Below are 15,693 nucleotides of genomic sequence, written 5' to 3'. Positions count from 1 at the left end.
TTACCGATTTTCAGCACCTGATATCTGGTCTTCTGAGGGAACATAGAAGAGGTATACATTAGTCAAGTTTGTTTCCGCATGAAAATCATCAGTGGTAAGATGGAATCTTTTACTGCCAGTATCCCCCATCTCCATGTGTGCCATGAGTAGCCAGGCGAACGTGATGAGCTCTCCTCCACCGCTCAGCTGCGCAGCATGCATCGCCGCCCTCGACTTGCCTGCAGCGTAAACAAGGAGCCGCGTCCACATGCGTGCTAACTCCTCTAGTGTTTCCTTGCTTGCCTCCAACTCCAATTCATCACAGGCATTTTCAGCATTTTCAGGTTTGTGAAAGTTATCGAAGCTAGCTGTCGCGCTCATAGATAGCGGCAGCATGGAAGGGTGGTGAACCATAAGGTACATCATGTAGTTTGAAAGCTTCCGGCATACCTCCATCAGACCAACAGGTACATCTGCCCTTGGACGATTTGTCTCTATGTCAGAACGGGAAGAAGCATATTGTTGAAGATGTGCCTCAGTTAATAGATGCATCACGACAATACTATAACCAAAAACTTTAAGGCAGTTGTTCATTGCTGTTTTCACATGGGAGCTAATGCTCTGCCATCCTTGGGCTTTATCGTCGCTGGATTCAGAATTTAAGAGACTAATCTCTTTTACAATATACTCCACAATCATGTTATCTGCATCCATGTACTCAGTGTCTAATAACTTGCTCATCCAAAATATTTTCCTCTTTTGGACACCAAACAAACCCACAAACTTTCTGAATACCATCATTATTCGTTGACTGTGTGTTCTTGGCTGCAGGTTGCTGTTAGTCACCCAACCATGGAAGTTGTACTGTCCAATCGCATTTGGCCACCGCTGTTCCATCCTTGGGTATCCGATGTCCCAACGAAAGACAAACCACGAGAACCAGGCAAGTGTGTCCCACTTGTGAATCTTCAACCATGTCCATGTCCAAGGTGACATCATGGAAACAAATATTGAACAGACTTCTAGGAAAAAGCACCCGGCAAACAATGAATAGGTAATGATAGTGTCAGCTTTGTTATACCTCTCTTTGTCATTTGCAAGGAAGAGTGCAAAAGCAACAATAATAGATGCCTGAGAGATGCACCTAAGTATAACTCCGCTCCGAGTGGTGAGCACAAGGGCCTTGGTGTAGAGATCATCATACATCATTCCAAGCTGAAGCTTGACCATCCGAATCACTTGGTCAGTTTTGTCTATCTCCGCTAATTCTTCTCTTTTGGACCCAAACATGCTACACTCGGATAAGATATCAATGGTATGATGCATGGAATCAAGAGCAGCACGGACAAACCCATCATCATCCGAGATTCCTTCGGGCAATTGTTTTCTGTAACGTTTTGCATCTGTGCTCTCAAGACTTTTAAGGCTGCCACACTTGAGAGACCATGTTCTTTCCCCATACTTGATAATTCCAGCAACAAACACAAAGCTACCCGCAAATAGAAGGTTTGCACTGTGTTTTCCGATGGATTTCCAGAAAACATATAAAGCTATGACAACTTGCGTCACCAGATTCAACAGATGCCTCAACCACAAGTTGTTGTCCTCCATGGCGAAAGCAGTGATGGTGTCCTGCCCGCCAAGATGGATGAGAAGAAATGGTGCCCAAAAGATAGCTAGTGGTTGGGTTCTTGTAAGTATGTTCGTTTCAGTGGTGTCGTCTTGACGCTTTGAGAGATAGCCCAGTGCATAAACTGCTGCCAAATCTGCCCCTAAGTAAGCTGCCCAGGTGGAGAGTCTCAGGAACCCACTGCTGCTTTGGCGCCGAAGCCTGCCAGCAAAGAAGAGGAACAATTGTAGTGTGAAGCTGAGTAGCACAAGTATCTGGATTTCCCACTCATGGAATAGTTTGGTCGAACTGTCCATGGCATGCAGATTCCTTGTGCCTCGGACCACCTAAAACATACAACAACAAGTAATATGATTCAGTGTGATTTTTTTCTTTCTGCAAATAGCAAGACTGCTAATTAAAAAAGAATACTTCTTTTGCAATGAGGAAATAATATCCAATGTTTTTGTTTTGGCTCAAGAAAAACTGGAATAACATATAAAGGATATATAAAGGACATATCGTATGTATTTCTCTTGAATTGCACCCGGGATGTAAAACAAAAGGAAATGCGGACGCGCCAGTTTATATAACGAAAATACACAAATGAACAAACAAGAGGAATTATTGCTTTATTTAATCAATTTATAATTATAAAAGAATACAATTCCTCTAGATAACCAAACCAAGTGATTGTCTAGCTCTGATTCATGGGACCTTGGAAGACTCCGGCTTAATCACTCCTGTAGGTCCTAAAACCCTCCAAACACCTCCGATTAAGCAAGAATGTTTTAGTTGTATTTGCTAAAACTCATGCATGCAGGTATGGTGGTAGAAGTAGGAATCCATTCATGTATGTGTATGTACACGCACAGGGGACATAGCCGTATGATATGTCTCCTACTCAAGGTAGAAACATGTATGGTAATTTGCATGTGAGTATGTGAAAAAAACCCATTCATAGACAAACTAAAAACCCAACATAGCATAAAGGGATGGTAGAACCGCTCGGCCACACTTAAATCACATGGTAGACGCCTCAGATTTAAAGGGTTATGGTGCACACAGTTTGGCACTTCCGAAGTAGCATTGTGTCAAGCTTGACACGGCATATACTCACGGGGTTTAGAATAAAGTTAAACATATGTAAAAAAGAGGCCGGATGGCTCAGCTCGTGGGATAAAGGTTTCGGATCTTGGGATCGAACGACCATGGACTTTGGATAGTTTTGTGTGAATAATACTTGGGCACATCGGCCGGCAAAACTTGGGCTTAACAACTAGTTCCCAGTTTTGGCGTATAATAAATACTGCCAAGACCAGAATCATAGATCGAACAACTCCTAATTCCAATCTTAAATAATTTGTAATTAGAGATCTATATTAATTTCCTACCTTATTATGCAAAAGGGCAATTAATAAGAAAACTTAGATCAACAATTCCGTACACACGTCACCCACCTCACTTGTAGTTGCAAACAAGTGTGGACCGTCGCGGCTGCCATGCAGTTGCGGAGAACGAAAACATATTGAGGAAGGGCGAACTCTAAAGCATAATCTTTATTTCATTTTATTAATGCATTCAGGTTAAATATATACATGTGGCAAAAAGAAAGACACAGCATACATTGTTCTTCAATGCACAAATCCTAGCTCTCATTACTTATTTTCGGCCACATTCAGGTTAACCACCACAGCAAGCTACAACAGTATAGTTGGTCTCAACCTCACTTGAAAAACTGGAAATTATGTAAATTAGCTGAGTAAGGACTAGAGTGTTGGCTACCAAATCTGAATGCAAAATTGGAGATCTTTATTCTATCTAGTAAGCTAAATCCTCTAATTTCATAGTGTTTACGTACGAAAATAAATGGTACAATTGTGGAGCTTCAGCTAAGCAAGATCTTATCCTTCGAGTGGAGATCCTGTCACATAATTACGAACCAAGTGCCCATCTTTCAATGGAGTCTTAACAAACATATGAAGAACAAAAGCATGGGATGGAGGATTACTAGGTAAACTATACCTCAGATCTAGCCACTCATACCTATGTGCAGCACATCTCTAACTAAAAAACGTCCAAGATTGAAGTAAATAATGCCATAGAAAAGGAAATCATCAGGATAGAGTGGATGGGGATTTGATTTGTTTTGGTACGAACCTAGCTAGCCGCCGCCGGGAAGGAAACCGTAGCGAGGGGAGCCGCCAGCGACTTGTGCTTGCTAGCGTCGGAGCTCGGTGGAGGAGCCCCTAGCAGAGTCGCGTCGTCAGACCATGGAGACGGCAAGGTCGGCCAAAGACGGAGACGGCAAGGAAGGCGGCTGGGCGTGGCTGAGCTTGGGTTGCAGGCGGCAGAGGCTGGAGGAGGAGGAGCCGAGTCAATTGCAGAAAACTACCACATGTGTGGCTAGATTTGTGGAAAACCACAAAGACGGTAATCTGTTGCAAAAAAAAAACACCGCGATTTCACTAAACTCTTTGCAGAAAGCACTGATCGGATGATTTGGCCCGATCACCTTCTACAAACTGGGGCCGGATTGTAAGGAGCTTAATGGACAAGAATTAGCAGACACACCCCTAGATATCTACAAAAAACGCAATCAGACCCCCGCCCTTGACAACCGCGAAGGACTGGCCCTACCGTCTGGTACGGTGACACCCTCGTCGGCGCCGGGACGGCTACGGCCGTGGCGAATGATGAGGAGACAGCTGGTGTGTGCATGCGTTTTCAAGGCATTGGCCTGCCGGTGCTGCAGCGACGGTGGCGGCCTGGTCGGCGTTGTGGAGCACGCGCCGGGAGCCTAGGCGGAGGAGTAGCACCTCCTACGATGTGGTCAAGTGTGGGGGTGGGGGTGCAGGGGAAGCAGGCGACGAGCTGAGTCGACCTGCTGGACAAGTTGTTTCCGTCGCCCTCCTCCACGAAGGAGGACGAGCTCGAACCAGAGGCCCTCCGACGCCATCCACGTTAGAAGCTCGGGTAGGAGCAGTGCACGGCGGCTCAGGGCGTCCGCGCCATGGAGAGAGGGCAACGGGTGGGCTTCCGGCGGCGGCAGCATGGTCAGCTACAAGGGCGCGCGGCGGTTGCCTCCTCCCGATTGGATAATGCGGAGCGAGGCGGCTGGCGGCGGCATTGCGGTTGTTCTGGCGGTGAGGGCGCCGGCAACCGGAGCCCTGAGCCATCGTGCCGGCATTCCGGCCTGGGCGTCACCGGGCCGGACGGATGGCAGCAGCGCGGCTGCGACGCGTAGTGGATAGGGCGTCTGTGTTCCACGGGGGAGGTGCTTTTGTTTTTTAATCTAAGGGTATATGTGTTATTTTTTTGCTAAGTCAATTTCTTACAATCTGGCCCAACCTTTAAGAAAGTGATTAAACGGGTCAAATCATCCGATCAGTGCTTCTTGCAACGACTTAACAAATTTTTTGATGTTTTCTGCAACGGATTAACGAGTTGATGGCTTTCTTCAAACCTAGCCGTAAATGTGGTGGTTTCTTGCGATTGACTCGGAGGAGCCGGACGTCAAGGAACGACACGGGGCGGTGCTGGCCGACGCGAAGGGGTGAAGGGGAAGTTAGCGATGGGGGGAGAGAGCGTCCCAGAGGCCGCCCTTGAAGGCGGCGATGAGCCCAAGGACGGCAGGGCTGCAAGGGGCGACGGGCCACACCCGGCTCCCACCTCATCACGCAGCTGCTCTCGCTCCCAGCCGTAGAAGTCGTCGAAGAACCGGAGGTCCCTGGCCCCGACGACGCCGCACTTCACCAGCTCGGCGGCCCACCCCACGCTCTCCCGCATGCGTGGGGGTGGTGACCCGTGGTGTGGCAGTCGGTGGCGCAGGAACAAAAGGTCAAGAATACCACCTCGAGCGGAGGAAGAGCCTGTGATGGGACGGGGAAGGAGTCGCCGGTGACGGTGCGGAGCGGGGTCGGCAGCGACCGCACCAGATAGGAACGACACGAGGAGGGGCCGCGGGGTTTCGATCAGTAGGGATCGAGCCGGCGGAGCATGGAGGCCGGCGATGAATACCAACCATACCATACTCGATCGTGCTATTTCTGGGTCTGATGCGCCATCGGAGCAGACAAGCCCCACTTCTCAGGGTATGGGTTCCATATCGAGTTCCATATCTAAGAGTCCATAAGGAAACAAGAAAGGAAGGCATCGTCGTACCTCAAGACTCAAGTAGCTTGTGCTCAACTGCTAGAGAAATGACTATCGGCTAAATATACCGGATTAGGCTGCCTGCACTTAAACTTCCCTTTTGAGAGCAGAGATAACCAAGGGCACTAACTAATGTGAACTTCTGTGCTGACATTTTTGCTTTGATCGGTTTTTATTACCTTGTTGGTCAATGCCTAGTGTCTTTCTTTTTCTGTTTCTGAGAACAAGGCCATATGGGGCCAATTCCTTTCGTAGGCAAATGGCCAATTACAAAATTAGATGCGCACGTTATCACTAACAGCAATTATTGGAGGGAAATTAAGAAAAATGCTCCACTGACAGCGATGCGACTACATTATGCCATAATGACTATGGTTTCTTGTGCAGAAACGCAGCGCTTCCCGCGCGTCAGGGACGTGTCATGTGAACGAACGTGGTATAAAAGAAAGACGCCAGTGGAGTGTCATGTGAACGAACGTGGCATAAAAGAAAGACGCTGGTAACGAACGGTTAGTAACGACGTGAAGCACCTTGGTACTACTTTTCTAGAAGAATGAAGTTTTGTATCGACTTGGTGGCACGTGAGAACGACCTCCTACACATTCTCATGACCTGGACTCCCTTGTTTCCCGGCGTGCGAAAGTCATTCTCAGCAATCCTCGCCGCATTCATGGAACATTCTAAGATGACATGTCACATTTTTATTTTATCTTTTTGAGTGGAAAGATGGCATGTCACATGTGTGTCGATGTTGGGTGAGCCGACGGGCCACTCTACCTCACGGCCCAGATTGTTACAATGACAACCCCGACTTTGGATGGGGCCATGGCCCATGCCGCCACGCGATGTGTTGGGCCCACTGCCGTGCTAGTACTCCCGGAGCTGCGTTATCTGAAAGTACGAGTTGTACTTGTACCTCTCCAATCACCATGAAAAAGCTCACCCTTATATCATTTGCATTAAGTTCAATGGAGTGAGTTAGCTGCCTCGCTACTCGCCTCCTGTTGAAAATACCCTTATATATGTGTTTAAACATTTTGTATCGATAAACCAGCGTTGAACAACCTGCCACTGTCCAATTATGTATGCAATGATAAATTACAACTAAACTACTAGTGGAGAGCTTGTAACATTTTATATATTGTGGGATGACCAACTACATGGCAGATACGTCACGGAATTATAAATATGCACGTCACATTGTACATCACCTGTTACACGAAGCTTAATCATACATGGTTTGTATGCAATAATACGCACGCATGCGGAGTCATGGCGTGTGGTGGCGCACCAAGCTACATGCTCTTAATCTGCAATTGGCTATATATTTTGTAAAGAGTGTCAGCTAAGAGAAGATCTTGATCTGCCCCAAACAATGAATGGAAGGGGAAGACTTGACGACTTCACATTTTTCAATGTACTATTTGTGACATGCGACCTTTAGTTGCTCGAAATTGCATAGTCCGATTACAAATCCATACCCCAACTTTGCGGAATTGTTATCAACTAGGTTCCACCATAGCCCCGTGATACTTTCTGAAATTCTTTATTAGGCCAGCTTCCTGAACTTGAAAAAGATACTACACACTTTAACGGAAAAGGATACAGCTGTAGGACGGGCTCTGCAGGTATGCCAACAAACGTCGTCTTATTCCACATTAGGCTATGTGAAATCAGTATTCTGCTCATCAGTTAGTGCTAGCTTTTGTTGCCTAGCTACTCTCTGGCATTGTTACGCAAGCTTCAGCATGCCCGCATCTCCATGTACACACTGTTGGCGCCGCCTCTCGCAGCGCCGCTTCTTCTCTACCTTGCAACTCTCTCAGCCCAAGGATTCTCTCAAGAAAACATGCATGTGCTAGAGGTAGAAGAAGAGGACGCAGGAAATTTTGTGGCACCGCACAACTTGTGCCTTTTCCGTTTCTCTTACTCTCTTGACAATGAACTTGATTACATGGGATTAAGTAGCCGGACTAACCCAGCCCCAACGCACCCACTAACCACTACCTTGCATGCACTCCACATAATTCTGCATGCAACACACACGGCCACGCCACTAACGGCTTGACCCACTAATCACTAGCACACACGCGTACAAGCTTGAGTCACCTTCAAGTTTGCAACAGATATGAGCTTACCCACGACACATTTGACGCACGCCACAACTGATTGCGTCCGCTTCTTGCTCCACCGTTGATCTGCCGCCGGACTTGGACGTTGTGACTCTACGGAGGTGTAGCCATTTTGCTAACCAACACATCCATGCAGCAGACTACCTACTCATCACTAGCTTGTACACACACGCCATCTCATCTCTACGTGAGTGTATGGCCGCAGCCTAATGATTGAGCGTGTCTACGTGCAAGACACTAAGTAAATGTAATGAAAAACCAAAAACAACAAGGTTAACTCTGACACACACGCACCTGATGTGGCCGATTCTTCAGGAGTGGTAGCGCTACTTTGCTGATCCATCTTTTGAGTTTTTCAGTCTGAGCCGTCACATCATCTTAAGATTGACGAAGTCGTCACAGTTAGTTTCTATGGGAAAAAAACATATGCACTATAATTTGATCGTGGTTTTTTTGTTATGCAGAAATGCTTCACACTCGTAATGTGACGCACGGAGGATACTATTGTACTATTAGATGTTTGTAGCGCGTCGCCAGTCACCAAGAAGCCCCAATGGAGGTCAGATCTAAATCAGCTAGCAGCAACTGAGTTCCCACGCCTCACTGGGCTATTGGCTTTTTGAATTCGCAGTGCTCCATTCGGCTATTCATTAGGGGCAGGGCTTCATCTTATATAAGACATACTCTCTCCGTCCCGAAATAAGTGTCACAAGCTTAGTACAATTTTACTAAAGTTAGTATAAAATTGAGACACTTATTTTGGGACAAAGGGAGTATAATACTCAGGGCTGTTTAGGTAAAGTGTAGATATCTGATAGTTGTAGTCACCCGGGCCTTAATTAGCGCTCGTTTGAGTTGTTTATGCACCGTACTCCAAGGAGCAGTACTAGGCGACACTGCGTGCATGTTTCGATGGAATGGATCTGGATGCAAACTGATGTTATCGAGAAAGAGACACTCGAATTAAGCTGCGCCCAGTGGGTGTAATGTGCACACTAACTAATGGGTGTAATGGCAGGTTTCGAACCCATGCGCCAATCAAGGAGGAATCTTACATATACGACACCAAAGGGACAGTGCGCAAATTTTCTAACACGGCTTATATCATATGACACGATTTTTGAGGAGTTTGAGATCGTTTGGTGCACCACGAACGTTAATGGCTTGTTTGCTTCTACCTAACAATCAATTATTGGTCGACACCACTCTACAATCTACATGGTAGCATGATAAGTGCGACAAGATTATTGAATTCATACTTCAGTCAGTTGCTCGAAAGTCTGGACAATATATTTCAACTCTCTAACTCACATCTAGACTCTTTTAACCCTTTGACGTGGATCGATGTAGGCCGCGAAATCTTCCTTTTTATACAACTGTTAAGGTGATTGGCGATTTTACGAGTAGCCTGATCTAATGGTGGGAAAATAGGAGTTACGAGGAGTTACAAAACTAAAATTACACGAAATTACATATAACGTGGGACCGGTACATAATTTTAGTGGGACCAATTAGGATTTTAAAGGGTAGGTCCGTCCTTTTTAAAAAAAATCCGCTCGCAATATGTTCATTCGTGTCAACCCCCGATCCAGTGTCATCCCCGATCCACTCGTCTCCTCTCACCACGGCGTCCGCCGCTTGCAACACCGTGGACTGCCGGTTCCTCCCCGCCAAGAGCCACACCACGTTGGCCGCCGCTTGCCACGCCGTGGACTGCCGGTTCCTCCGCGCCAAGAGCCCCGCCCTGCCCGCCACAGTCCTTCGTCACCGGATGTGCCCCCCGCGAGCCCTTCGCCGCCGGATGTGCGTCGCCAAGAGCTCCGCCCCGTGCCAGCCCTTCCTCACCGGGTCCCCGTCCAGCGCGGCCAGCCCTTCGTCGCCGGATCTGCGTCGTCAAGAGCCCCTCTGCATGGGCACCGCAGCTGGATCCCGGCCCCGCGGCAGTCCTCCCTTAGCGATTGTGGCCCCGCCTGGAATACTCCCATCCAGCAAACCTCCTATAGCGCCGAGCCATCTAGCTCATCGGTGCAGGGTCCATCACCAAGTGTTTGCGTGGTTTGATACGGAGAGTTCATGACATTTTGTTTCTTTGCTTCTGTGGATCAGATAAACGGGATTAGGACCAGTGGATGAGCTGACATGAACCTCGCCGGGTTAAATTCATTTACACTGATTTCATTTATATTTTCTCTGCAAAGTGAAGTGATTAATATTGTTACGGATGCTGGATTTAATGTGTCTGACACACACATTATTTGTGATGTTTTATCAGGTGATGTGATCAGCATCCACTCATCTAATCAACTGGAAGAAATATTCACAGCCGCGTCAAAACTGTCAAAGCTTTGTGATTCTGTATTTTACTGCGACATGGTGTGGACCATGTCGTTTTATGGGTCCTGTTTACAATAGCTTAGCTGAACAGAACTGGAATGTCGTATTCCTTAAACTGGACATTGATGAATTAGGCAATTTTACGGATATCTCGCAAACACCGTACATTATTACCTTTAGTATAGTGCCGTGTGGAGTAGCAAACTTGGGTTGAGAACCTTTGTGTTGTGAAAAGCTGTTATAGTAGGAGATTCAGACTTCGTATTCATTATGACTTTTAAGTTTTAACTGCCTTTACATTCAGTTTGCACCTGTTTTATATTTGCAGTTATGGCTTACATTTGATGATCACTCCGATGCTGAGGCACTAACTATTGATCGCACAAATGTATTCCATGTTTCCCTTTGTAGGGGCAATCCTTTTACGTGCCCTATTGGTTGAAAGGTACCATTTTTCCCTGTTCTGTTATTCTCTGTAGGAATCTCGTGATTATGATTGCCTTAGTTGTAATTCATGGTACCAGAATGCTTGAAGAAGCTTTTATGATCCCTGGTTTGTTGTTTCGTAGTAGTTTATTGTGCTTCATTTTGTGGTTAATGACTCTGCACACACAGATTTATCTAAACTATTTGGGTGTGTGTAATTTGTTGAAAAGTTTGTTGAACTGAAAATGGTCAAATAAAGCATGCCAGTGCATGTACATGTGTTTTAGAAAAATTGTACTGAACCCCACCTTTCCGTTTTTCATACAATTTTTCAACCTGTGGTTGAGTTGGTTAGGTGGACAGTGGTATCCCCAACCCGTTAGGGTTCAAATCCTGGTACTCGCATTATTTCCTGGATTTATTTCAGGATTTCCGGCGATGCGCTTTCAGTGGGAGGAGACGTTCCCGTCGACGATGAGGCGCCTACGCTGACTTCATAAATCTCAAGATGATATGCCCGCTCAGTCTCTCGGAGATGCTCACAGGGGTAGGATGTGCGTGTATGCGTTCATAGGGATGAGTGTATGCGCGTGTATATGAGCGCTTGTGTTTGTACTGATGCTCAAAAAAAAACTTAACAAAATAACTTGCAAAATTTTGTGGCTCAAAAAAAAAAAACAGGCCCATTTTAGATTTGTAGACAACATGTGAAAGTATACTGTTATGAATTTTTTTTGTTGGACAGGAGGGCGGTGGCGTTCGAGCGGACTGCGTCTATTGCGCATGCGAGGAGGCGGCGGCGGCGAGCGCGGGCGAGTCGGGTCGTGTGGACGTAGGGAACTTGATGGCCCTCCGATTTGTATTCACCACCTGTGCTATTTTGTTGCAACAGAATCATGTATGAGATGTGTAAACAAACTTACCGCGAATGTTAGGTTTTATTTCTATTGTTGGGCCCTCACGTCCAACTGTCAGCGCCCAATTCTTCTTACTGCCGCTCTCTACACCTTCTATGTGAATGCCAACAACTGAATTCGTGGGCTTGGATGACCAAGATCGGTATTTGTGGGCCCGAACAAGTAAGACCGGTACTTGTGGTCTGAACAACTAAGAGTGATACTAGTGAGTCCGAATACTTGTGGGTCCGGACAACTAAGATCGAGAGTAGCAATGCCGAACGAGTAAGACCGTTACTTGCGGGTCTGGATGACTAAGATCAATACTTGTGGACGGGAACAATTAAGATCGATACTTGTGGGTCTGGATGACTAAGATCAGTACTTGTGGATGGGAACAATTAAGATCGATACTTGTGGGGCTAGATGACTAAGATCGATACTTGTGAACATGAATAAGATGGGTACTTCTTGTGTCCCGAGCAGTAAGATTGAAGTAGCGAGGCCGAACGAGTAAGACCGTTACTTGTGGGTCCGGATGACGAAGATCAATACTTGTGGACGGGAACGACTAAGATCGATACTCGTGGGTCCAAACGATTAAGATCGATACTTGTGAACAAGAATGAGTAACATCAGTACTTCTCTTGTCTTGAGCAGTAAGATTGAAGTACCGAGCCCGAATGAGTAGGCCCGATAGAAGTGAGCCCGAAGGAGTAAGACCGATGTTTGTGGGCCTAAATGAATAAGACTGATACTTGTTGGTTTGGGTGACTAAGATTGATAGTAGTGAGCCCGAACGAGTAAGATCGATACTTGTGGGTCCGTACGAGTAAGATCAATACTAGCGAACCTGAACGACTACGGCCGATATTTGTGGTTCCGCACGACTAAGACCAATGTTTCTAGTTCCGGACCACTAAGACTGATATTTGTGTTTCCGAATGACTAAGACCATTACTTGTCGGTCTAGCTGACTAAGATTGAAGTATTGAGCCTTAGCGAGTAAGATCGACCCGAACGAGTAAAAACAATACTTGTGGGTCCGGATGACTGAGATCGATACTTGTGGGTCCGTATGACTAAGATCGGTATTTTTGGGTCCGTACGACTAATATAGATAGTAGCGGGCACAGACTATTAAGACCGGTATTGGGGCTGGTCACACTACTAATACTTTCCTAGACCAGTATTTTTTGCCAAATTTTGAGCCAAAATGCTTCTTATTTGGAATTTTACTTCTAGTTCTTTTTCTATTTGGCAAAACTTCTTGAAATTTCCCAGATTGAATGAGATAAGGAATAGGATAGTGTGGATTTTTTAGATATATTGTTTTTGGAATTTCTCTGAAAACTTATCTTCTGGCCACATTTTGAGCCAAAATGGTCCTGAAATTGAAATTTGCTTCTATTTGTTTTCTTTGGTGAAGCTTCTAGAAACGTGTTCCCAGATTAAATATAGGGCAAAATAATAATCTTACAAAATGCACTCTGTTTACTCATGCAGCTGAAGTGTATTGCTCACGATTATTGTTACTACTTATTGGAGACCATGTCTTGTCTAAAACGATGTATATTTATTTCTCGACAGCTTGACTGCTTGAGCAGTTCATCAAATACCAACTCATTTCTGGCATGCTGATATAATCTAGCCGTTGTCTTCTGTCTTTCAGCAAATAATAACATTACGGACACAAGTGACACTGGACACAGAACAACATGCATTATATAACTGGCACGGTACAGTGACACAATCTCTCAATTAGGCTTGCTATCATTCATCAGAAATGACACTTCATGGACTATGGATTTTTTTCCGGACGAGCTAAATGGTATCAGTCAGCTCATGCCTAACTTAAAATAATAAGAACCGCCATGCGACCCATTATTTTGGTAGCTTGCACCGTTGAAACTTAGAACTGGAACTGCATCTCCTTGATGTACCCAAGGTCGTCTAGGTTTGCAGCCATGGAACTCTTTCTTCATCGGAGGAGTGTTAGCTTAATCCAAACAAGTTTGAAGTTTAGTTAGCAAAAGGTGATCAAGCTTGCCGGTGATTAGGAGAGTCCGGTTAGGATCTTGATCACATGCGCTATAGGTTTAGGCTAGTCCGTGTCATAATTGGAGTCTTGAGTCCGGTTTGGAATTTATGCTATGTCCGTGTAGGCTTAGGAGAGGTCAAAGGGTCGGTGGTTTATGCTATATATGCACAGCCCCAACGTGAGATTTGTAACACCGTGAAGAGAAAACAAGAAAAGAAATAAAGAGGGAGAAAAGAGGGCACGACACGTGCCTTTGGCCATCAGTTTTTGCGTGTGCGTGTTCATCGTGATTTGATGTGATCGATCCTGTGGGCGAATTTCCAACAAGGAGGTCCATATCTCAATATCTGAAACAGAAAGTCACATTACTGTCGGGTTTGCTAGACTAAAATAACACACCAACAAGTTCACTGACGACTCGAGATTTACCTGAATGTCCACCACAGGCGCTGGGCAGTAGTGAGCTTGGAACAAAAGTTCACTGACGACTCATGATTTACTCTTTGAAGTTCTCAGCATGCGAGTGCCATGGAATTGTAGTCCCCAGTTTTGCACTGAGAAGATTGATACTACAGTTTATGAATTTATGATACACTGATGTACACACAAAACCAGTGCATACTGTCTTCTACAATTGTTAGGCGCCTCCAGCTATACAATCTCTAAGCAGCATATAACACACTTTCCATAGTTCTGAAAACTTTATCATAGCAAGGAATATTTAACGACTCATCACTTCAAGTTGCACCTATTTTTCATCACCAGGTAGCTTAATTACGCATGAATCAGTACAAAAATGTAGTATCTCTCTGCCATCCTAGCCAAGACTCCGAGAGATGTCTGACCCGACAGACTAATCCATCAACAAATGAAACTATGTTACCAACATTTTGTCATTAACAATAGGCGATTCAGAGGTCAGTGTTTGTCCCCCACCAATTTCAGTACTGGAATATCTAAATGAGGTGTGTTCACTGCTCAACCCTAACCGGATCTATATATGAAGGTGCTGCAACGAGCAGTTGGTCCGCCGCCGACAGAACTAACAGCAGGGAGAGAGGGACGGAAGGAAGAGATGGGGGCAGGGGAAGAGATACCTTGCTGCGTTGGTACACCACTACGACCAAGCGCAGGCGGGGCCTCCACCTCGGGTCGGCGTCGTTAGGACCTCGCGCCGGCGTCGGGGGGGGCTGTGAGGGAGCGGCCACAAAGACCAAGCAAAGACTGGGCTTCGCCTCCATGACCTCGCGCCGGCGGCGTTGCCTCCAGGTTCTCGCGCTGGCGGCGTCACCTAGTCCTCGCTCCTGCGCCGCCGTCTCCAGGTCCTCGCGCGAGATGGGTTAGGCCAGATGCGGGCGATTGACAAGGGAATTGACAGAAGTGCTAAAAAAACAGTCACCCATGACCATAATAGCCTTGTTGATTAAACTTAATCTTTTTACTTAATAGGTTTAAATCAACGGTGGAGAATAATCAAAGGAGTAGTTACATGAAATTACGTTTCGTAACTCCACAATCACCGTAAAAGAGCTCGCCTTTTTAATATTGCATTGGCAGGGTCTTCAACTCAAGACCTCCTGACGTTAATACCATATTGAATTCATGCTGCAGCTAGTTGTTTCGAAAGTTCAAACTGTGGGAGAAGGTTGAACAGTATACATCAACAACGATGTTTTGGGCAATAATACATGGATTGACTACCTATCGAGTGCTAAAGGCCATGTCGCGACCCACATCTCAAACATTATTTAACACATATTCCAGTCACTTGAAATATGGTTGAAATAATGAAGTTTAAAAAAATTTAAATGCCATATAATATTGATCTTTATTCTAAAGGCCATGTAGCATGGAATTCAACATACAAAAAACAAAAAATGGATTTTAGTTTGAATATATATGAATCATTTAAATTATCAAAAAAAATCGAAAAAGAGGATAACCTCCGACCTCTGCATCTGGCAGATGCATACGGCCATTTATCTATCTATCTATCTATACCTCTATACCTATACTAATTAGGCACTTCCTAAAAATTCTCACATTAATTAGATTTTACGAGCCGTTAATTTGATGGGCCTGAATTATTACGGTGTAGATCGATTCATAGAACTAAAAAAA

The 15,693-nt window shown here is 45.5% G+C and overlaps 1 protein-coding gene across 1 annotated transcript; it reads right to left on the bottom strand.

Annotated features, from left to right (window-relative positions):
• LOC123075653 (uncharacterized) lies at positions 1-5,764 on the bottom strand. The gene is made up of 2 exons (XM_044498213.1): positions 5,753-5,764; positions 1-1,935 (listed from the first exon to the last, which is right to left on the bottom strand). The coding sequence occupies exon 2, from the start codon at positions 1,903-1,905 to the stop codon at positions 1-3; it is 1,905 nt and encodes a 634-aa protein (XP_044354148.1). The 5' UTR covers positions 1,906-1,935; positions 5,753-5,764.
• Between the last annotated feature and the right edge of the window lie 9,929 nt (positions 5,765-15,693).

The sequence above is a fragment of the Triticum aestivum genome, chromosome 1B (genome assembly GCF_018294505.1).
Source record: "Triticum aestivum cultivar Chinese Spring chromosome 1B, IWGSC CS RefSeq v2.1, whole genome shotgun sequence".
Taxonomy (NCBI): Eukaryota; Viridiplantae; Streptophyta; class Magnoliopsida; order Poales; family Poaceae; genus Triticum; species Triticum aestivum.
The sequence above is the reverse complement of the archived record's forward strand: the minus strand, read 5'-3'. Positions and strand labels throughout refer to the sequence as shown.

What these genes read in the sequence shown, in the direction of transcription:
- LOC123075653 (XM_044498213.1), bottom strand. Translation starts at nt 1,905, where the DNA reads ATGGACAGTTCGACCAAACTATTCCATGAGTGGGAAATCCAGATACTT.